The 25,201-nt window shown below is 41.3% G+C and overlaps 1 protein-coding gene across 2 annotated transcripts; it reads right to left on the reverse strand.

Moving 5' to 3' along the window:
* Positions 1-1,594: 1,594 nt before the first annotated feature.
* On the reverse strand, positions 1,595-24,688 carry esrra (estrogen-related receptor alpha). Of its 2 annotated transcripts, XM_080749701.1 has the most exons (8): positions 24,391-24,688; positions 22,486-22,604; positions 13,322-13,711; positions 12,254-12,370; positions 11,528-11,641; positions 11,190-11,357; positions 7,997-8,266; positions 1,595-5,513 (listed from the first exon to the last, which is right to left on the reverse strand). In XM_080749701.1, exons 3-8 carry the CDS (start codon positions 13,704-13,706, stop codon positions 5,260-5,262), a joined length of 1,308 nt encoding a protein of 435 aa, XP_080605827.1. In that variant the 5' UTR covers positions 13,707-13,711; positions 22,486-22,604; positions 24,391-24,688; the 3' UTR covers positions 1,595-5,259. The 2 variants fall into 2 exon arrangements, with proteins under 2 accessions (XP_080605827.1, XP_080605826.1); XM_080749700.1 differs by lacking the exons at positions 22,486-22,604; positions 24,391-24,688 and adding an exon at positions 18,862-18,992.
* Between the last annotated feature and the right edge of the window lie 513 nt (positions 24,689-25,201).

Raw genomic sequence — 25,201 nt, forward strand, 5'->3', positions numbered from 1 at the left:
AATGATTGGATATGGAATTGTCAATTTACATATGTTTATAAACTTGTCCAAGTCCTACTTCATATCTAGGCTACCATTGCTATTGCAAAACTGTAATAGCATTTAGCTACATGTAAAATAATTGTGATCAATGGCCTCAATTGACAGTTGTGGGGTCTGAGAACTGGTGTATCAAGCAAAGTTGTCCTTTAATAGAGACCAAGCCTAGATGTGATCATTTTACTCAGGCCAGTATATGACCTAGAACCAGAAGTACCAGGAGTCCCCAAGGACGGGGAGTGTGCAAGGAACACAAACTGCTACTGTCACCCGACAAAGTGTATTAATCAGTAAAGTAAAACTCATGTTTTACTTACATAAAAGTGTCAAAACTGCAGTGTATAAATACTCTGTTACAAGTGAAAGTCCAGATTTCAAAATTGACTTGAGTAAAAGTACAAAAGTATTGTTATCAAAATGTACTTAAAGTATCAAAAGAAGAAAGTACTCATTATGCAGAAAGTCCTGTTTCACAAGTTCTCAAATTTATAAAATGTATTACAAATCTTTTGACAATAGCAGATCTACAAGCACACAATGCAACGTATCGCAACACATTGTGAGATTGTTGATTGGCTATTTTCAAATGGCCGAAAGGTATAAAAGGCTGAAGTGGGTGATGTATGTTTTGTAATAATTAAAATCTACATAGTAACTAGTACATTTTCAAATAATTGTAGTGGAGTAAAAGTACAATATTTGCCTCTGATATGTAGTGGAGTAGAAGTAAAAGTACTGACATTTTGAAATACTCCAGTAAATTCCTCAAAACTTTACTTAAGTACAGTACTTGAGTAAATGTACTTAGTTACTTTACAGCACTGGTATTAATCAATGCATGACTCACTCCATATGCCAAATCAATTTCATCGATGTTTTATATTTTTCAACCTACAATAACAGTCCATTTTCCCATATGATGCTGAAGTAAGCATTCTGTAAAATGTATAAACCTCATAATTGTGAAGTTTCCCCACCAAGTAGCATTGTGCATGTGAATGCAAATAGCAATCAGTGTGACTACTGGATTTGTTTTGTTCCAACTTTAAAGATTTGACCCATTTAGACCTGGAAAGCATCTGTATCACTTTATATTTCAACCACTTAATACTTTAGTAATAAAAATAGGAGATCTACAAGCTCATAGCGCGGCATCGAGTGCAGCACTGAGCTTGTAGAACAACTATTTTTGGAAAACCATGAAAATGTATGCAAAACGTTGTGTATGTACATGTATATAGTCACTCAAATCTTTGCAGTGAGACCGCTGCCCTGTCCCACACCACTAAGAAGACATAATCAGACCAATAATTTGTGGTGTTGGCGTGTCCTTTTATTAAACACAAAGCACCTACAATAACACACTGCCTGTTGGTTCAGGAAGTATGGGGTTTCACCTTTCTTCACAGTGATTTATTTTATTTTTTAATATGGACATGTTTAGACATGGACATCGACAAACTGTTTTTCTAAATGAAAACAAAAGTAGCCTATACAGACATTCACAGCCATTGCCACACACAAAAAAATAAAGCAAGTGTCAACAAACAATAAATTGAGTAAAAAATAGAATTTAATCATTTAAATAGTCTTTCAAAATACAAACATTGATTTTTAACTTTAACTAAATAATATAACATTTAGTACAGCTATTCTTCATTGTAACTGGCAATGTTAAATTTACACCGTGTCTATACAAGGAAATGTGGGAGAGTTTTGGTAATTAACTGTATTGCTCATTTATATTTAATGCGCACATATCTAATAGACACTACAAATGAGTATTATTTAAAAGAGTGACACTGCAAATTGATTCACCCCCACCCCCACCGTACCTATGACAAAGTGGTGTTTATGAAAAATTAATATTTGTAAAGTCACTGAGGGTTGTGTGGAAACAAACTATCAAAAACTCTTGAACTGGACCCAGATATTTATAGTGATGAACCTTTCAGAATTCTAAACGTTAAATGGAGAATAACAGTAAACAAATCAGAATACAACAAAAATATAAATATAATTCACAAAATAGGTTATAGTCTGAAACCTATGAGCGTGTTGCTTTACAATTTCAGGAGAAAAGGAACATTATCAGAGAAAGCAAGACCGAACATGTCATGAACAAAGGTGAATCAAAGTTTGCATTAACTGAAGGCTTTGAAAATGTAGCTATCAAGTACGGTTCATTAGCCAGCCAACTGACTACTTGAAGATTGTTATTAAACTATAGAGAACCCCAATCAATGAGCTTTGCTAACAAGCTGATAATGATTCAACTTCTGATGCAATGAATTGGCCTACAAGGCATGCAATCCAATGCTTGTGGGGTGTGCGCTACATATTCAAAATCATATGAAATGTTGGCTTACACTTCAGTGCCACCTTTTTAAGTGACAGCATTTCAAGAAACAGGATTCCGTAGCAACAAAATAAAATGGACATTCTAAAATATCATCTCGGGTATTCATAACCAGAGATGTTGGTGCAGCTTAAACTATGAAGAACCAACATCCAAGTTTAATGTGACAAATAAAAAAAAAAAAAAAAAAAAGACTGTTTAATAGCTAGGCTACTTGGCCAATACGAAATTGCATCTTGAAACAATCCCTCTGTAGTGTCATCTTGTCACAGGAACTACGTATAAAGCCACGTACAGTAAATGGATCCCTATTCCCTAGGAGGATTATTATTTTTTAAATACACATTGTTTTTAAACACAAATATTAAGATTGCCAATGGACTGTTTCATTTCTGAGTGTCCCAAACAAAGAAACAATAGCATTTTGTTTACAAGGGAAAATCTTTAGAGAGAGAAAAAAAAACAAGCTTTTTTAAAGAGAAATGAACTCATCATAAGCTACATTTAAATGTGGGACTTTCTGTCCCACCTGCTGGCATTATTTTTGTTATAAATATAATCTTATGATAACATGTTTCCATACAGGAATCTCACATGGCCACAACATTGATGGGTCTTTCTGCCAATTCAACTTGCAAAGGGTTCAAATGTTACTTGAGTGCTGCTTCTAATCACCTTTCACAAACACTTGTAAACAAACCAATGCAAACTACAACAATGACTAAAAGGATCGTCTCCAGACAGAAGAATATTTTTGCATTTCTAGTTGCCCCGAACCCCATTATGAGCACAGATATCTTGCAGTTCCATCACATGGTAGGTTTCACATTTCTCGTGTTAACAAATCGTGTTAAAATCCTAAAGGTTCCTCAACTAAAACCGAGAAAAAAGTGACGCAAAAAATCGTATAGCATAAATGAAATAGGTCACCATTAACACCATTATTTTTGAAAAGCACGTTGTCATAAAGTACAGAGAAGTTGGTTAGAGGATCTAGTGAACGAGGACAATGTATAAAAACAATAAGAAATCAGGCATTTGCATTCCTCTTATTTTAATCACTGTTGTACCTAGACTGGCTTGTCAAAGAGCTGTCCGTTTCCCTGATCTTGGTGCACTCCCGTGGCTTTTGATTGGAGAGACACACGTACTGTATGTATGCTTGTATAGAAGTTTGTTTTCTTATGTACCTATAGGATTTTACATACAATATGGAATCTAATTATTCCAAGAAGACATTTTTCTTTCTTCTGAGTAGACGATCTTCATATTTGCAGGTCTTTGACTATGCCATTTGTACAGCTTTTGATAAAGCCCTCTCCATGCCTCCTACTGTATAGAAACACACAAAACTCCTCTCGCCCTTTTACCCACATTTTAAAGGTCACATATTAAACTCCTTTTTAACACGATAATATAGGTCGGAGGTCCCCAAAACATCTTAGACATTGTTTGAAAATACCACTTGGATTATGCATTCTAGCATTCCTATAATATACCCCCGTTTTCAGTCCTTAAAATGCAGGCCATTTCTGTCTTTAAAATGCAAATGAAGCTGGTCGTCTCTACACAGATGCTCAGAATGAGTCCCCATTTGACGCGGGAGGAAAAATCTCAATAGCTTGTTTAATCACGTTCTGACCTACGCAACCCACAAGAAACTGACTGGCTTTTCATATTTCACAGTTGGTGTGTTAAAGCTACAATCCTTTGTTTTATTTCCATTTCACTCTAACCGATGTATAGAGAGGTATTTGCAACGAGGTCCGAAATACAGTGAAGACGCAGCGGCGCCATGCTTCAAACGGCTTTACCAACCAGTTGGGAGTCCGAACTGGAACCAGGGTCGGTTTGGTTGGTACCAATGTCATTTGGTATTCATTCAAATGTAATTATAGCTTTAACCACTTTTAAACACTACAGTAAATAAATACAGTAGCTGACCAGGGTCCCCCAGGGCTGTATACTACTGTAGGTCAGCTAGTAATTCACTCTACAGTGTAGTCTACACCAAATGTCTTGACCGAAAATAGCACATCTACAAGTTCACGCTGGGGATCACGTGGTTAATAGGCACATCAGAGAGACAAATGTGCACTAGCACTGGAAACGTTTCTTTCCATAATATGGGACCTTTAAAGTGTAGATTAACAATTCAATCATTGTATTGCTTTTAACATATTGCAAGTAATTCCTATAAATTTGCCCATGGAGGCAGACTAAGCTATTGTAAATACAAGCACTACTCAGCACATGTCACCCTGACCCCATACTGGACCCTCAGTCAACGGCCATTTTCCTGGTATTTCAATATGGCTTTTGTGAGCAAGATATTGCATTTATTTGCACAAAGTTCAAAAGCCACACAGTTAGTCTGTTCTTGAGTACCTTAGTAATGAAGTTCTTCAGTGGTTATTTCACAGCGGGTCAACACTGTGAGGGAAACGCACCATGGGGATTCACTTTGAATCTTTTCACTTCTTGTTGTAGGTTGTTTTTTTGTGTTGTTTTTTTGCGTTCCCACATTTGGACTGGGTTGATCTGGATCTCAGCGGCATGTCAAAGAATACTCGACAGTTATAACTGATGAGAACAGTTTTTTTCTCCCCTCTTTTCTCATAATGTCATCTACGCATCCTGCTCAGCGTGTAGGCATAAATGGAAAAAGAGACGATCCTCCTCGTTCCTTAATTGCTAACAGTCTTGCTTAATAAAATCTTCCCCATTCACACGTAACCACTCAAATCATTCTCGTCGAACAAAACATCATTCGTTAAAAGTCATTTCCCTGCGGTCCCTTCGTCTTCGCTCCCCCGTTTCTTCCCTGTCTCCTCCTCCTCCACCCCCTCGCAGCAGCCCTCTCAGGGAGAGTCCATCATGGCCTCCAGCATCTCGAGGAACAGTTTGTGCATGGGCACGCCGCCGCGGGTCTTGATGCCGTAGAAGGTGCTGAGGGCGCGGCCGGCGGTCTGCCGGAGGAGGGGCAGGGTGAGGAGGAGGCGCCCCGCCCGCTGAGGGTCCTCGGGGTGCCGCTGGCACTCCAGCTCCAGCAGGGCCTGGTGGAGGAGGTCCCGGAGCTTCTGCACCGCCTCCATGTCCTCTATGTAAACAGAGTCTGGAGAACAGTGGCAGGGAGAACAGCAACGGTCAGTGCTAGGGCATTCACCAAATATTCGAATATTCGAATATCAAAGTCACTATTCGATGTTGTTCACCAAAGTCGAATATTCGCTTTTTTTTTCCCTCTTTAAAAAAATATATAATATATAAAACTAGGAAGTCATAATAGGATAGGAAGTCATAAGAATGAGTTGTCAATGCCCCTTGTGGATGAATTTGTTAATGCTCTATACCAGGGTTTCTCAAACCTTTTTAGGCTATGACACCCAAAATAAACTTTTTTGAACAGGGGACCCCCACCCTGACAAGCACTTGGAATTGTAGGTATTACATTTAATGTGACTCAGTCTGTTCCACAGATAAATATTGTGAAAATAGCCGATCTACATGCTCTCAACGCCTCGCAACGCCTCTTGCTTACTTAATATTTGACAGTTTGGCCAGTCCTGTCAAATATTCGACTATTCGAATACTTTGAGGCCGAATAAGTCGAATACTAAAAATCACTATTCGTGAATGCCCTAGTGCAAACTAAGAGTCGTTCCCAAATCAATCAATACCCGTTATCGGACAAGCTGATGATACTGCCTGAAATGCTTTTAAATTATTTTTACTTTGTCTGATTTTTAACATGTTCAAAATAAAGATTTCATTCATTCAATGCTGGTAATGGCAAGTATGCCAGTCTAGGCCAATCAGATACCACGTGATTTATCACGTGACATTTCATTTATAGTAAACCATTTTATATTTGGTTGTTTTATAATCATACTGTGCGACTTACGTGATTATTTTACTAAATTGTGGCTGCAATTATTAATGGAATTGATATTTATTCCTAAAAAAATATTAAGCATTTAGTATTAGATCGGTATTCGGTATCGACCGATGCGCAAGTTGCGGCTATCGATATCGGAAGGAAACATGTAATCGATAAATCTCTAAATGCAAACCATGTCACCAAGAACAGGGTTTGCAGACCTTCCTGGTATATTTGACTCAGCCACTGTGTGATTGTGAATGGGGCTTAAGTCTCTGGCTATTCACTACTGTATATAAGAATGGAAACCTGCGGTACAGGGTAACATGAACCTTTATATTTCCAAAACAAACACAGCTTAAGTTCTGAGACGCAAGCAGACTATGTGGATGATCTAACACACTGTTTACAGTAAGCAGCACTGAACCTCTATGGAACCTCCATGTAAATATGGTCTATAGCAGTGTTTCTCGACCTGTGGGTCGGGACCCCTAGGGTTGGTCCCCAGATGATGGGGGAAGGGTCCCCAGATGACAGTGAAGTGACAATTTAAGGACATTTAAGACCTTTTTAAACACACAAAAATTAAAAAGAAATAAAATAAAAAGGCCATTACTGCATCAAAAGTAATCAACAAACTATAGTATAAAAACTGGTCAAACATTGGCCAAATTGTCAAATAATATAAGAAAGAGGCCGAAATTGTGAAAACAGACAATCTATAATTCTCACCGAGTCAAATGCCTCAACTCCTACATTCCAAGGAAAGGTTGAGAACCACTGGTCTATATGACAGTGTTACATGCATGAATACCACTAATGTGTTTATCTGACAATAAATGTTCCCCTCCACTGTGGTTTCCATTTCATAAACTCCCAATTATAATTGAAAGTGAGCATTTACGTTACAGTGCAAATGCTAAGACCATCATTACTATGGGGGCGGCTGACCAGTTAACCATTGACCACATAATCATCAACATCTGGTTCCATTCAACATTATGTCATTCCCCCGCTCTGAATTAAAGAGAAACTGCACAAATAATCTTTAAAAAAGCATAACCTTTTTTTTTTTACACCAAGCTAAACATGCTATTTAGTTATAACCATATTGGCCAATCTCCTACAAATGCTGATTGAAATGAAGGTAGGATGACACTATTTCAAAGCCCACAAATCAATCCTGTCAAAGGAACACTGACAGTCTTCCCTGCCAACGCATTCAACTAAATGAAGAAAATGTAAATGTGTGGCGGTGATATATAGCCCTCATGTGCACCTACATCTGTTCGCTGTCAGTCAAAAACCTTGTGTGTTTCAATGAATCCAATGTATGGTTACAGGCTCTTGTTACATTTTCATTGGTTAAATATTATTTATAGAAGCCACAGAAACACTTCAGACCTGCCATGCCTATTTTGGGCATTTTCAAAAATGTACAAAAAGTTAAAAAAAATAGCAGATCTACAAGCTGACAATGCCATGCATTGTGAGATTGTGGATCGTCTTGTTTTTGCTACCTTTCTGAATCAATGTCATACAACGTAAAATAGAGCATTCATTTATGAAAAGAAGGAGATACAAGATTTCCGCCCGACAGTGACAATGTAGCAAGTGCAAGTACACACCTCCCTCTAACACACCTAATCACTAGAAACGGTTAAGCACACGGCGGACGACTGCATAAATTCCCAGCCCCCGCTGCTCGTTGTCAGTACCTGAGTTTGTGAGTGCGATGGCTTTTAGCATGACAAATTCCTCCCGGTCCACGTTGAGGATGCGGAAGCGCCTGGCGAGTTGACTGATTGCCGCGTTGAGCTCTGTCAGGCCGGCGACGCGCGACATCTCCTCGTCAAGGACAAAGTCCTCGGCGAACACCACCTCGTCCTCGCAGCCCAGGGAGCGGTAGGCCACGCCGAGCACCAGCACCTCCAGCCACACCGACTGCAGCACGGACATCTGGTCTGCTAGGGAGAGCGACAGGAAGCCTGCAGGGGCACACACACATGCCGGGAGAACAAAGATTCAGTGCTGTTAACTGTTAATCATTTTTGTAGTGATTATTCTCCTTTTATTTAATTGATTGAATAATCAAGAACTGTGTTTTTAAATCATATACTGTATCATGGAATTGATTAACCACTTTTTATATTATACTTTTTTGAAGCTGATTTTCACCTATTATTATAATAGGCAAATACAGATGGTCAAATAATTACTGTATTAAATGATCGACTGAAGCCTTAAATGCATTATAAATGTTGCAGTCTTACCCAATTTTTGGTAAACGATTAAATAAACGCTAGTCAGGAGGAACAGCTGCAGTAATGCATTTGTGTGTAAAATCTAAAAGCAAGCACAGTGCTTGAATTCAAGGAGGGCGATTCAAGGGTGGATGAAGACGAAGGTGGAAGCGATCCATGGTGAACCCCTCCCACACCCACTATGATGAGCTAGAGGGGCTGAGAAGCACCTTCAGCCACAGAGGCATCGTCCCCCAGCATAAAGCCCCAATGCATCCGGTTGTCCTTGGATTAATGACTCCTGCTCACTCACTCAGGCACTCTTGCTCATGGACTACTATACAAGTACATTAGTATCAGAATTAGATGCCTGCTTAGGCCACCTACAGTAAATAGATTGTATATTCCTCATTATATTCATTGTAGATTTACTGTACATATTTATCCATATTCCCACTGTGTAGCTGGCTGACACTGTACATCACCTTCATATCGTCGTTGTCGGGTGGAAACCTTGTATGTCCAAAACCATTTGTTTTGGATTTATCATTTTTAAAATGTATAATTTAAAAATAGATCGGCTTGTAGAGCCGATCTACAAGCACACAACGCCTCGCGGTAGATCAGCTGTTTTCACTATTGTGCGATGGCCTTGTGCTTTACTTACAAATTACAAATTTGAAACTTGGAGATACGAGGTTTCGACAGTGACGATATGCTGCACAGACAGTATATAATATCCTTTCATGGAAGATAGATGGTTACCAATATTACGGGCAACAGATTGTACATGATGCTGCATTTATGTTAACAGCTCATACATTATGCTAAACCAATCAGCCCATCTTTTTATCTAACTCATTGGTTAATTAATTTTTATTCTTGAATCCTGCAATCCTGCCATCTGTTCTGTGTTTCGTGCCTACTACTGCTTTCAGTTGTTATGACAACTGACTTTCCCACCCATGGGATCAATAATGGTCTATCTATTCAATTTTTTAAAAATCACATGGTGTGGATGTGATTGGGGCTGGGGTCCTCATGGGAACGGTGTGGCTCCAATGTGGATATGAGTCCTCATGTGGCCAGCCTGTGACGTCAACCGTCTAGTAGGCCGGCTATCTGTGGTTTCAGCCCCATCAGGGCCCCCTTGTCCCATAAAATGTAAGGTAATATTTCAAAGTATAAAACATATGTGGGGGAAAAGAAATGGTGTGGTCTACAGGCAATGTGCATAAGACTACTGCACCCACAGAGAGATCTGATGCAGTAATTACCATTACCATAGCATGCACGATTCCACACTCTATAAGCAGAATTGACCGAATTCACGTTATGCAACTTCCTGGCGCTGACATCACGGTAGAAGGGGAAAAACGACTAATATCCCATTGAGTCAACACAGAAATCGCAAATTTAATGCAATTTCCGAATAGTAATGTATAAAATACGGCTAGCATGATCAAGAACACAAGATAGTAAAAGGCACAAAGCGGTATAATTTACTTTACCGTTCGAAATAATGATTTGTTGGCTTTAAGTCCAGCTATTTCTATTTTACCCTCCAAAGCTGACGTCAGCACCAGGAAGTTGCTGAGAAATTTGCTGAGTAGGGTCTATTGCCTATTAAATTCATGTATGACCCATCGATAATTAAACAAATGAATAATAAAGTCATGGCCTACGTGAAACATGACACAATTAGGTCCTTCTTGTCCAGAGATATCAGATCACTACATCATCTACAAACACTGGAGCTTACATTCTATGGTTATCTCTCTGAGATTAATATTAAGTCCTGAGTTCAGTGCCATGCTCATTGGCACTTCAGCAGGACACATGGAAGGGACTGAACCTGGTTACCGGGACAACCACTCTAATTACATTACATTTGCAATTAGAAAACCTGGTGCGTTATTTATTGTTTCATCCCTTTATATACCAGTAAGACCCCTAATCGGGAGATAAGGTCGCATCTATACACAAATTGGCCTATAAGTGTCATTAAAAGCAACCTCGTGGTGGCTCTAGAAGAGGGGCATGTGAGAATTCAGGGGCAGAGGTTGTGGTTTGCCAGCAAAGGAGTGTGTGTGCTAAGTTTGGCATGGATAGGGGCAAAGGTGCTGGAGATAAGAGTCTGCAAAAAGCAACCTCATGTTGGCACTAGAAGAGGGGCATGTGAGAAATCAGGGGCGGAGGTTGTGGTTTGCAAGCCAAGGAGTGTGTGCGCAACAATTAGCCAGTAGCTATGCCCCTCCCAAAAAGCTTTTGTCCAATGCTAGCTTAGAATAACTTCCTGCTTGCCAAGGTTTGCCTTGGCAACAGCCTTGGCAAGCTGCCGGTTGCTAAGCTAGCTTTGGACAAAAGCTTTTAGGGGAGGGGCATAGCTACTGGCTAATTGGCATGGATAGGGGCAACGGTACCGGAGATAAGAGTAGAGCCAAAAGTGTGACGTGACGGACAGACCAGAACAAACAGCCAGTGGAGGTTTTCATAGTAACTTGCAACCTGACGGTTGCAATAAATTTACATGTATGCATGTACAGTACAGAGGTGTGCATTGGCACTGTCTTCACGGTTCAATTCGATTACGATTCAGCAGGTAACGATTCGATTTGACGATGCATCATACTCTTCTATATTACTGCACAACATGGCAGTCTCCTACCAGGAATGTGTTTGGCCCAGCCTATGATGACAACCAGCTCGCGGTCGGCGAGGTCACAGAGGGTGGTGAGCGTGCGCTGGGCTGTGTCTGGCTGCAGGGGGTCAGGCATGGCAAACAGCTTCTCTGGCTCTGCTACCAGGAGGTGGGACACGATGATGTTTGAGGAACCTATGCAACACAAAAGACACAAAGGAAATTATAATTATATAAATGTGATAAAAATCTGTAAAAAAAATAATAATAATAATAATAATTGGGAACTGGGTGCAGCAGTGAAGGATAAGATATACATGAAAATGCAAGATACCAATTTAAAAAGGTAAAATCCCGAAGAGTACCTTTTTCCCCTTCCTTTCTCAGTGGTATAGGGGCAATCTGGTACGTTGCATTCTCCACTTCCGGGCGTCTTTTGTACTTTTGCCGGCCTCCTCTGACCCGGTCGAGACGAACCCCTACCACATCAAAAGAAAGATGAAGTTGATGGCGAGACAATACAGGGTGAATGGGTCAAATATTATTTTAAAGGCTGATTAATCATTTTAAGTTTGTGATACCTAAACAGTTTACCTGAACCCAAAGTAACGTACAGTATAGGAAATCTGAATAGTTAATTTGTGAAATCACTTGTCTAAATGAAACTACTGGTTATGCGTTAGTGAAACCCAATAATGCAAAGCCTAGTCACTGTAATAATATAACCATTTAGTGTAAGCAATACTCCCTCTTCTTAATTTGAATTTGATCCTTTTTAGGTAACAGAATGGTTCACATGTCATGTGTTACAGGCAAGTGCAGGGTTAGTGGACTGAGCCCAGGCTGTGATCAATCCTGCAGTGGCCCATTTTACCACTAGTTAGCCACTTAAACCCTATATACTTCATTGTACATCAACTAGCGAAAATAGACGATCTACAAGCTACAGCTTGTATATCTGCTATTTTCACTGAATGGAATCCATTTATCTCGAATGTTATGACATTCAATTTGTGAGATGCCCAGAAAAGGGATACTAGGGTTCATGTGGTTAAATTCAATGTAAACTGGCCCAACCTAAAGCCACTCACCCTCTTTCAGCATGCCTACTTTGAGGCACTTAGTGAAACGGCATGCCTGGCAAGCCTTTCTGCGTCGTTTGGTGATCTCACACTCGTTGGATGCTGGGCAGTTGTATTCGATGTTGCCTTTGGTTGGAAAGCAAAACAGCCAGTGAATTAACGACTTAACAGCATGGACAGCAGGGAGTATTCTCTCCTAAAATATGTGAAATATTATTTCAGAGCCCATGTAAGACTATGAGGAATGAGAATGACGAATCGTAATCCATGTGAATTTTAACACCTTTTTGTATGGCAGTAAGCCATCGATTCCTGAATAGAAAATATTTTCTTTTCCCCTTTTTCTTCTGGATATTGGCCTCCCTCAGTGTGGAGGGATCCAAGCACAGGGTTGGCCAGCCACAGTACAATGCCCTTTGGAGCTTAGGATTTAATGTTTAGTCAAAGGCACTTCAGCAAGGCAGCCAGAGAACTCCATCCCCGGTCCCTTACTCACTGCACCACCTGCCAACTATTTCTACTCCACGACTTAACCTATTTCTGATCCATTAAATGGACAATATATCCATGGTGGAAAGATTAACACCAGCTGCTTTTCCACCAAAGCCAAATTGTGCTTGTTTTTTCATGCGTTTCATGTGTTTATTATACACACGTGTTGCGAGCAAAAGTGTCATTATCCAAATATGTGTGTAGCCAGCCATACTTGGATACTTTGTTCCAGGTGTTATAAGCAATCAGTTGTGACTGTATCTGTGAAAAGGAAGTGTGTAAATCCCTTTTCAATTGATAATTGTACTTAAAAAGGAAAGCTTTACCTAGTGTTAGAATTAACGGTGATGAGATTGCAATAACCTTGATAAAATAAATTTAAAGACAGACATTAAACTTTAATATCACATAAGTCTGCATAGACATGTTGTGCACAGCGTTGTACAGCTCTGCAGAAGCAACATGACTAAAGCCACGAGGTGTATATACTGTACAATACATACATACAGTACAGCACACACACACACATAATGTACCTACATACAGCTTACATATCGTACACTGTCAAACGTAAACAGCCCATACCTTGGATGGTTCTCTTGAAGAAGGCCTTGCAGGCCTCGCACGACGCGACGCCATAGTGGTATCCTGACGCCACGTCGCCACACACTAAACACAGCCTCTTGGGCAGCGTGGTCAGGGTGTACTTGCATCGTCCTCCGCCGCTCCCGGTGGAGCCCTCCTCTGCCGCGTCGCCCGCCTCCTCCTTGAAGTGGCAGTGCAGGGCCGGCGTGTAGAGGGGCGGGGAGTAGCGTCTGCCGCCGTCGCCTCTCGAGCCGCCGCCGCCGCCGCCACTCTGCGAGGAGTCCGAGGACGCCCCGCCGGGGCTGGTGCGACCGCCCACACCTCCCTCGGGACTGCTGGGCTCTGCCTTTATGTAGAGATCTGTCCGTGGCACCCTGGAAGACATAATGTCTGGAGGGGGCGAGACAGATGATATAAAGTTGTTAGATGATGCATTCGTGCAACTTGTGACTATTCTGAGACAATTACAGGAAGCGTATTTGTTATGCTGAACTTTGTCACGGAAGGTACATTGAAAATAGCTGATCTACAAGCTCACAAGTATTGACCTTATAGATGTACTGCATTTTTTGAAAAACTATTTTTGACAATAATGACATGGCAGATTGATTGTGGTTAAGAGATATTTGTTTGATCAAATTTTGCATTCATCTTTGTGTAACACTCCAATGGGAAATTAATAATAATGAAACCTGGCAAAATGCAAGCAAAGAACGCCTCTTCGTCAATGGTCAAACATAGCCTATACAAGCTAAATATATTTTTTAAAACAGCTGATTCAGAAATGTACTGTATCCTGTTCATAAACTGCATGTTGTCAATAAAGTAGGCCATCGGCTTCACAGCTTCCTTTGCTGTGATGTTGAAACAATTTCCTCTACCAAAGAATAAGGCCATTTCAGATCAGTGCCAATACCAATATACTGTAACAGAGATAATGTAGATGTTTCACCCCTATACGGTGTGTGTTAAGGATAGAATATGCCCAAAGCTTGTAGATCTAAAAGATCTAAAAGACAAGTAAAAGTAAAAGACAAGTCCTTCCTTTTATGTGTGATTGCCCTCGGGTGTTGTGCTATAAAAATAGCAGATCTACAAGCTCCAATGCGTCGCTCTGCAACATGTTGTGAGCTTGTAGATCGGCTGTTTTCAGCATGCAACCAAGTGTAAAACCAGCCATTACGACACCATCAAGGTCGGCCAAAATACATTTCTGTTGACAAAATCGACTGTAGTTTAGTTGACTAAAATCATAGGATATTTAATCGACTAAAATATGACTAAAACAAATGTTATTCAAAAGACTAGGACTAAAACTAAATCAAATTCTGCTGTCAAAATTAACACTGGGTCCAATGTACTCTGTACTCAGAATAGAAAATCTGGTATCCATTGAACCGGACAAATCCATAATTCGCACGCCAGCATCACTCGCCACCGCCGTGCAACGGAACAAAGACATTACATCGAAGAAGATAAGACTGTGGTAATAAATACCTTTTTAATAAAGTAGGTTAACTTGGGAGTACACACCCATTACATTAGTTAAGATAGCTGAGAAGAACTACAAGACATGTGGAGTGGAGGTAGAGTAGACCTGGGGATAATGACTGATCTCAGGCCAGCTAGACGTAACGTTTTTTCGCAGTTATTCATGATATCATAAGTTACAAATGTGTTGCCTGTCATTATTTTTAACAAGCCAAAAGACCACATATATTACTGAGTTGTTGACCGACATGAGCATTACTTTCACTATTTTCACCCTGAAAATCCAACAGAGCAGAACATTGCACTAAAAAGCTCAGGTGGTGCACTAACAATAACAACATGTATAGTGTTAGAGAAACAATTGGCCTATGTAGACTTTTATCATGCCTAGTAAATTATTTTGTTTAACATGGTGATGAACAAATGGCATGCCTATTGCTTAGTTACAAGGGCTCTATCATGCATGTCATATACCATATAATATTGAAGTTCCAGATCAAAACAAGTTGAAAACTATCTGGGTTTAATGAACATGAGCTAGCAAATGTAACAACCACCACCGATGACACTGCAGAGACATTGTGGTCTGGAGTATTCTAAAGTCTTTGTCTATGACATTTCTAGAGGTCAAAATAGGCCGGGATGGAATTCTCTTTTTGTGACATGTCTGGGTCAAAAACCCAAAATAGGCAGGGTTTGAATTCTGTTTGTGACATTTCTAGAGGTCAAAGTAGACAGGGTTTGTGCAAGTTGATGGTGCAATAATTACAGCAGTCGCCTATGCCTAAGGAACCACATGTACTCCAGTGCTGACGTGGGATCGAATGTTCCCAAAGCCTTTCCTGCCTATCTAGTCTACTACACACCGTCTCCTGCAGCTTTCATATTGGCTATCACAAAAATGAGAAAACTACAAAGGACACAGCCACTGGCCTGACCACGCTCCTGGTTCTTTAAACGTAGAAAAAGCCATTGTTACTGAATGGTCAGCAAAAGGCCCCATTTAATAACATAGAACTGCTATTTTTAGACAGATACATTTATACATATTCTGACGATTATGCAAAAGAATTGCGATTATCTCAAATAACTAATCAGTCGATTATGTACCATTTGTGACCGGCTTAGAGAACTGACTACAACACATTACATAGCCACCACATGAATCTTAAGTTATTAATGTACTAGCCTGTACAAACATAATAATTGCATATAAGTCCCCAAATTGTGGTCAATATCTTGTCCTCTAATGGGACGCACGCAGGAAGTTTGTGTTCTTCTATCTCACCACAAGCTGGGCTTGAACCACAACCCCTCTGCAAACCAGCACCACATAACCAACCACAGAAGCTGAATACACACCGTCTTACAAAGGCTGCCACCTGGAAAGGTGTTGAATAAAATCGAATTAAATGTTAAGAGATGAGCATGTGCACTATTTGCTTATATAAAATGATGTATCAGATGGCAGAATTGTTGTTGGCGGGTGCAAGGAGGCTAGGGCTATGATCTGCTTGAGGAGAGCTTAGCAAAGGTGGACGCCTGGACGGTATGGAAAAACATCTTATTGGAGACTGGAACATGCTACAATAAGAAGCACCCGTCTTCAGGTCCTTCGATAAGCTATGTGATCAATAACGGCCTCACTCAGCTTATTACCCAACCTACCAGGGCGAGTGAGCTCTCTCAAACCATCATAGATCTCGTTGTAACCACGGACAAGTCTAAAATGACCACAAGTGGGGCTAGCCGCAAATTGCAACACTAGATATATTTTTTAATCGGTTGAATCTAGGGTTGCAAATTTGCAATACCTCCCATAGGCAGCCAATGCATAAAAACAGTCTTTTTGCTATCTGATTGTATTAAACAACGTCAAACTCACCAATATTGGGGCTGTATGGAAAGTTTGAAGTATCCTCTTTCTATCTGCAAAGTGTTTGTTTCCTAAAAATCCACCGTAGACACGTTATATGAGTTACTATCTGTCAATAAATCCGAGCAGACATGTTTTTGTGTTGAACTTTGGAAGCGCTCGTCTTCAATAACGCAACGTCCCGCTGTCTCCTACAGAATGTGACATTTAGAACCAGCTGATTTCCCACGAGTGCTTCGAGACTCCAGCACTTAGAAAAAAATAATCACCTGAACTGAATTTCTTGATAGAAAGTAGCTCATAACATGTCTACGGTGGATTTTTATGAAACAAACACCATCCAGTATCAATACACCTGGGAAAAACCGAATCCATCCTCTTAACCTCATCAAACCATAACCTCAGCAGGGTCGATAACTTCACGGTCAAAGTTTGTAACAATGTAATAGCACGAAAAAACGAAATAACCTACTTAGGTTGCATCCTTGAGGCTAATCTATCCAGCAAAAAGATGACTACAAAGGTAATCAAAAAAATCAACCAACAAACTTGTTTCTTAAAGAGGATCGCCCCGATGGTCAATAACAATACACAGAAGACTCTAGCGGCTGCAATCATTCAGCCTCTTTATGACTATGGTGTCCACTTATGGTATCACGACGCGACGCCCCAAAGGCCCTGAAAACAAGGCTCCAAACAGCCCAAAACAAACAAATTGGTCCTGCTTAACCTTCCTCCTCGGACTCACCTCACCGCTTTTCACCAGTCTAGCGTGGGGTGTCTCAAAGTAGATGACAGAGTACAGCATCTTGCAATGGGCCTGGTGTACAAGATACACTACACCACTAAGATACCCATGTACCTGACAAAATACTTCTAAAACGTCAAGGATGTCCACAATTACAATACAAGATGCAGCGCCACAAACCATGTTCAACTCAGAGACGGCTCAAATTCGTTCTCCTGCTATACCACTAAAATGTGGAACGCTCTACTGAAGGCCTTAAAGGAGTGTAAATGCCTAACTTCCTTTAAAACCGCTCTGAAAAACCACTTACAGGCAGCTGCCACTCGAAACTGGACCTTACCCTCCCCCTGACCCTTCATTGTAAATACCTTTTATTTGCATTGTTGTTTTCTGTTTACAACTGTTTTTCTGATGATATCTACTGCATAGTACTGTGTTCTGTCTGTCTGTCATTGTTATATGAGCTAAAGAGAAGGATCTCAATGGAAATAAGCCACAAGGCTTACCTGAGTTTACTTTTAGTTGACCTTGTACCAATGAACTGTACTGTCAAGAAACTGTACCTTTCCCTATGCAAACTTCTAATAAATACGTCTATCAATCAAAGGGTAAATACATTATTCTAACAATTAGACTAGTTAACCTGTTATAATAATAATACACAACATAATAATATCAAGATGAAAATGTCAGTCATTATAGATAGATAGATAGATAGATAGATAGATAGATAGATAAAATACACTACAGTAAAGTTAGCTCAAGGGGAGCAGAAACGGGTCTCTCTGTGCCCAAGTCTTGGGAACTGAAGCCAGGAAAACAAATTGACAAAGTGTCATAGAATATTATAGGAGAAAGATTATGCCGAGCAGAGTTTGGAATTGGATTTAGAACACTGTTGAACTGAAGCATTGTTTTGCAGGCAGCAGATAGATGGTGATTGGGCTGTATAAACGTAGAGCCTCATTGGAATCAATTAACGTGACAAAATACTTGAGATTCATCTCACAGTCGAGATTCTTTGAGCCATGTTTGAGAACACATCGCTCATTCCCATGTGCATTTCAGTCAAACATTACCCCTCTCTGCTCTGAGGCTGGAGTTTATGACAGTTTTAGACAACATATAAATACAAGTAGAAACAATAGCAGTCACTTATTATAACAGATGAAGTTGTGTAAACATCTTTAAGTGACACCACCTAACCTCGGGTAGCAACAACGACAGATCGGAGCTGCTGCAAGTCATAGAAGTGGTACTGCTGCTTGAAGTAGCCTAGGTAGCATTTAGCCATCAATGTGACTAGCCTAGCTTAGCTAACGTTAGCTAATCCTGACCTACTGAACAGCTCTTTCCAGGGCAGGGGGCCGAGTGTTATACTTAACTTAATGGCCTTTGCGACACGCAGCATGTGCATTAGCTTACCTGGTTACTGGGTGCAACTCGAGTTCGTGCGAACGCCGTTATAACATTGCATAAGTTGTAAGGGAAAACTAGTCCCCCAGACGTGAATCTGTCCGCTCACAGGTCCCTGCATATACACCGCCTCAGAAGCTACACAGCTTAGCTAATGGCTATGAGTGAGCATTGAAGCTGCTGTGTTGACTCACACTGTCCCTGTGGGGACCATGGCCAGATGGGAAGAGTGTGTGTGCTAATAACGTTCAAGACAACTCGGGACCAACTGGTAAAATGCGACCTCTGCTTAACCCTCGTGAAATGGGGTCTTCTTTAATCCTTTTTTGCAGTGTGTGTGTGTGTGTGTGTGTGTGTGTGTGTGTGTGAGTGAGAGAGTGAGTGAGTGAATATCATGCAGCTTGTGCATAACATTGTTTATTGCGACCGTAGGTCGCAGTTACTTGCACACTATCCAAACCTCCACCGGCTGTCCCTCCGTCACTCCCTCCGTCACTCCCTCCGTCACTCCCTCTGTCACACGTCACACGTCACACTTTTGCCCTGCTCATATCTCTGCAACCGTTGCCCCGATCCATGCCAGATTTTGCACACACACTCCTTGCCTGCCAAACTACAACCTCCAAGGACCCCCGGAGTTTCGGGGACCCCCAGGTCCCTGGGGGACCCCCAGGTGTAAAAAATTACCAAATGTGCAAAAATGACCAAATGACCACCCCAACGGGGCTGCTCACGGGGCATTCCCGGGGACCACCCACTCCTGGTGCTCCAGAACGGATGCAAAAGTGGTGGCGCCCCCAGTGGAGGACCCCCTGCCACTGCAGCTCACATAAAATGCCGTAACTCGGGCTAGGAGCGACCGGGAGAGCCGGGGCCGGTACCTATTCGTCCGCCTTGGCGGCGAGGAGACCCCACCCCTCATTTCTCACATGGCCCTCTAGCGCCACCATGAGGCCGATTCAGATTTTGCCCTAAAATCACGAAAATCACTACACAGTATGTCTACACTCATGTCAACAACATGGATCAGGAAGATTTTGGAAAAACACATTTTTGCTCTATTTATGGAGATAAGCGACCAACGGTCGCTTATCTCCCGATTAGGGAGTCTTACTGGTATATTTGTTTGTTTACTTATTTCATTTGGGGATATGTTACAGATGGCACTAGCTCTCCACATAACCATACCATATACATTTATGAACAGATTATTGGAACCACTCACTCATTCTTCTCAAAAGATCAGCATTATTTCTGGCTTTAAATAATAGACAGAAAACAGTAGGTTGTGTTTGTTTGTTTGTTTGTTGTTGTTGTTGTGTGTCCCGGCCCCCCACCTTGAGAAACAGGGGCTTTTGTGACCATGCATGTGCCTCTACTGCCATAAACTCCAGTTCAAAGGAGTTCAGGGTCATGCTGCACTGATGCACTGCACTGATAAATATAAAATGCTTGTGATTTTGTTCAGTCCCAAAATGACAGCATATTTTTCTTGTGTTTGTCCTTAGTCACCTGCAGCTTGCAGCCCAAATGGGGGGTCGTCTCTATGCAGCTGCTTATCGACCACAGATATAAAATGTGATAGGGTCTTTCTTTACATAGTTCATACCATAGTTCATACCAAGGAGGCACAGAGTGTGCCCTGTGCCTCCTTGATTACCTTCATAAATAAAACACACTGCCTGCTTTTTCAGTCAAAAAACAAATTTAAAATACCACATCCTTCTCTTCTCTCTCTCTTTTTTAAATCAAGATAACGGTGAGAGTCAAAATGTGCTGTGCAGACAGGGCAGTGGGCCTAATGTCACGGTTTAATTAATAAATAGGGTGGGAATGAATGAATGAATGAATATTTTATTTTCGTGTCTGGACAATATTTGACCCATCCCACATGGTATTATCAGACACATCAAATACATACTGTACGTATAACCAACAAAACAACATTCCAGTGTGCATTCCACCAACAGCTTAATACAAATACAGTATCTCACAGAAGTGAGTACCTTACTGAAGTGGGACTGGGTTGTTTACTCAATGACAGAGCTGAACTTGTGACCTTTCGAGAGGGTGAATCTCACCACTGACAGTCCCTGTCATCCCTGCTTTACAGTGTTATTACAGGTGCCAAATGACCACATGACATATCTAAAACAAAAAGTTGCTGTTTCAAATTAACATTAACAGTATGCAGGTTACCCTCATCAGTGCCATTTCACAATGATAAAATAAATGACACCATAGCAAAAAGTCTGCCTCTCAAGGTGGACTTCCACCCTGAACCCCAGAATGTGTATTATTCATAAGAATGTTGAACTGCACTGGTTCTAGAACCAAAGTTCTTTCGGTGGAAAAGGGGCCCTAGTGCAGATACTACTATGCCTGGATTACCAACCAAACAGTATTGGGCCAAATGCCCTGGGGCTCCGGACCACCAGGGCCCAAAAGCCTGGTTTGTGTGTAAATTAATTGGACGGCCTGATTGGAATGCATGAGAAGTAAAAGGGGCCCGAGCATAGAAATGTTTCCTTGACTGGTTGGGGACTTGCCACTTGATTGGCTCATGAAGCATTTTTTTTTCCCAGGGGGCACCAAGTGGTATATTCTTGGCACCTCCGTACCCGACTGCTGCACATGCATAGACCTAACAACGACATCACGTGTTCGAAACAAGCTTGTGTCGAGGGTTCCATGTCATTACCTGGGTGGTAAATCTTGAATCAAATCAGATTTCCAAGTCAAAGTTATAGAGTAGTTCTCCCAATTCATGGGTTGCATTTGTAGTCCTACACCAGCCATGTTGAGGACCAACACAGGTGTTCTGATTGGCACAGAATATTAGTTCTGTGCCAATCAGACACGGGTGGAAACCTTGTATGTCCGAAACTGTTTCCTTTTTATTATTATTTTAAAAAATAAGACAAAGTAGTGAAAATAGCCAATCTGGTGGCACCCGCTGGCCTACTGGTCCAGGCGCATACCACTTAGGCATTGCCACAAAGGCATGGATGCCTGGCGGCGTCGCCGGTTCGATTCCCGATCTGGACGACCTTTGCCACGTGTCACTCCCCGCATTTCCTGTCAGTCTACTGTCCTATCAATAAAGGCATAAAAGCTCTTTAAAAAGAAAAAGAAGAAAACAAAGAAAATAGCCGATCTACAAGCACACAAACGCTTTGCACCACGAGGCGCTGTGTGCTTGTAGATCTGCTATTTTCACTACTTTTGTGCAACATTATGAAGTAGGGCTTTAATTTACAAAAGAACATATTATTTTGAAACGTGGAGATACAAGCTGGTCCTTGAAATAAATGATACAAGTTTGAGAACACACACCAGCTCTGACAGTGTGATAACCGGAAACAGAACCGATTCCGGTTCCCCAATGTTGGATCCGGTTCTGGATCCCAACCCTACCGGTGACCTATAGCATAATGCTCAGCATAGTATAGGCTACATCTCTGGAACGGAACCGAAAATAACTGCAGAGCCCTAACTACAATTACATTCCTAATTTCCTATAAGGTAAGTCTTACTTGAAACATGACACAAACAGTATACGCTGTATGATAACGAGACACAGCATAGCATATCAGCTATCAGTAATATATGATAGTACAAGAGGTGAATTACCTGTTTATTGAACCGCTGTTTGGAGCCTACTTATCTGGGTCTTTGTGTAGGAGCTGACTGAAGTGCTATTACCTTGGATTAGGCCAAGTCTGGGTAGAATTCTTCAGCTATCAGGACACCTGAAAAATAGGTAAAAGTGTTGCAATTATGCATTTGCAGTCACATCCCCACACAGTCATCAGTTTTAATAACTCAAGAGTGTGTACATGAAACCAAATGGGCCATTTAATTATACATTACATTCTCTGAGTGAGTAAAATGTGTTACTTGTCTTTAAATGAAGTAAGTCTTATTTCTTTAGATTACCATTGCAAAGCCCACAACTAGGCAATGACCACCTGACGTATACCCCCTTCCGGTGACCACAGTGTCAGCTGTCAAAGGACCGGAGTGTCCAACCAAGGAATGGACAGTGGACAGAACTGGACACAGGTACTGCCCTACCAAAAGGCAATTATTAACTGAGAGCGAAAAAACTTGTAACTCTATCTTTCTTTTCTCTCAGTGGTACTGTACTGTACGAACCCTATGCCTCACTTTGCCTGCTGTATCTTTTACATATTTCTCCACAGCACTCTGCTACCCTCCCCCCTTTATGCTCTGTGACACATTCCAAAGGTCACAGTCGCAGGAATGCTTGAAGGACAGACAAGAGTAAAACCAGCAGTACCTCTCCCTCTTGCTTACTCAGTAGGTTGTTGCTGTATTTAAAGATAATAATGTCCAGAAAGATAAATAGATTATAAATACATTTACATTCAACTTAACAGTTACAATGAAACATGGCTTGCCTAAATATTTAATTGGAAGGGATGGTTTAAAGTAAACCCATAAGATTATTAATTTGGGCGTTTTATTATGAAAAGTTTCCTTAACTGGAGCTTAAAAGAGAATTTGAATGATAACACAGCATACTAAAAACAGCTGTCAACTGACATAAAACAGTTGCTTGGCATATACTCTGTTCAATATAGTTTTCTCACTTGAAATATCAAATTTGACCACAATTGACAAGTGACAATATTTGTATTGAACAGCTTTCAAAAGTTTCTTATATCACAGAGATTTAACATGGCACCTGTGGTCTTCTTAACATGTGATTGATAGGTATTTAGGCCTACTGGAGGCACATCACACTGTATTAAGCTCACTTGAGAGAGCTTTGGGCATGCGGCACACCGTGGAGAAAGGAGGAACAGCAGTCAGAGGTGACCTTGCCTATACTGATCTCAAACCGCTGAAAAGGTTAATTGCAAAAGTGGATTATGCTTTAAGGTCAGCAATCTCAATCCCTGGTCGTGGAGGCCAGGGCAGGGGCGTGTACAGGTCACTGTGTTAAGGCATAGATTAGTAGTTCAGTGAAAATACTAAACTGTAAGTCCAGTTGCCAAAGTCTTTTGCCCAGAAGTTGCATCGCCACTGATAACCCAAGAGACAGTCAGCACTCAACAGTAATTACCCAAGTGTAACACTACTTTACCAACACAATCCACAAATACATCTCAATCTTCTGAGATGTCATTAACACTTTGCTACTAAAAGCCAAACAATATCTCTGAATAAATATTGCAGCTCACTGAGCAACTGAAACCTGCAGAAGATTACAGTGTGGCCTGGCGCTAGTGTCATTGTATTAGTGTAGGCAAATGCGGGATTCATTTGGCTACAATTGTGAATAATTAACCTATAAGGACAAGGTGGTCCGTACACTGAATAAGTAAACGTAGCTTTACAGTTCACCGTTCACCCCCCCACCCCCAATAACGTGGTCACGCAACTGGGCTTTGCGACGGCGATCTGTGCGTGCAGAGAGCTACTGTATAGTGTTTTAGTTCCGCGGAAAAGAGGATTAAAAAAAATCCACGCATTACGGCCACCCTCAAACCGTGTTGTTGGGCCACTTACTGTAAAATGTCAAACATCGTTGGCGTGTGCGTGGGGAGAGATGAGTCTTCAAATCAAGTCAGCCAAGTCGTTGCCACGGACAATTCGCCGATCTGCGCCAGGATGGTCGGGGTCTTCAACAGCTACCGGTGTGGTCGTGTAAAAATCATAACCGACGACACAGCCACAGTGTCACGTCTCTCTTGTCTGTCTGTCTGTCTGTCTGTCTGTCTCTCTGTCTGCTGCTTTCCGGTTCCGTATAACGTGATGTTATACTGTTGTCTCTTTCGGTATTGATTCCGCTGTCTTGTTTCCACACCGCCGTCCACCACCGCCACTCAGTGAGCTTGTAGTTTAGTTACGTAGTCTCTCTCTCTCCCTGTGTCTCTATCCCATGTCTCTCTACTCCCCTCCCTCTTCCCATTTGCGTCGGTGTTTTCTCCGTTACGTCCGTGCGCTGCCTCGGCGTCATAGCAGCTATAGAGGAGGAGGAGGAGGAGGAGGAGGCACGGGGTCTGTACAACAAAGAGAAGATCACCCGGTCCCGGTCCCTCCTGTAATCCTAAATATACCACCACTATACATTAAACTGTACACGGGCGATGACGCATGATGCAGAGAGAGAGAGAGAGAGAGCACCCTCGCCTGTACCACCACCACGTTTAGGTTCTGTGATTTTATTGGGTGCAATGTGAGCAGAGTTGAGTTGAGGGCCTACTAGCCTACTCCCAGATTCATTCCATTTTTAAAAAATGTATATTTATAGACACAATTTGCTGATCTTATCTACATGTTTTGACAGCATATAGGTGCTTATATTATATGTGCCAGC

Source organism: Nannobrachium achirus, assembly GCF_963921795.1.
Source record: "Nannobrachium achirus genome assembly, chromosome: 19".
NCBI lineage: Eukaryota > Metazoa > Chordata > Actinopteri > Myctophiformes > Myctophidae > Nannobrachium > Nannobrachium achirus.

What these genes read in the sequence shown, in the direction of transcription:
- esrra (XM_080749701.1), bottom strand. Translation starts at nt 13,706, where the DNA reads ATGTCTTCCAGGGTGCCACGGACAGATCTCTACATAAAGGCAGAGCCC. An exon ending in AGTAGGCATGCTGAAAGAGG is followed by an intron (nt 11,642 to 12,253) that starts GTGAGTGGCTTT and finishes TTGATGTGGTAG; the next exon opens with GGGTTCGTCTCGACCGGGTC. An exon ending in CTGGGCCAAACACATTCCTG is followed by an intron (nt 8,267 to 11,189) that starts GTAGGAGACTGC and finishes GTGCCCCTGCAG; the next exon opens with GCTTCCTGTCGCTCTCCCTA.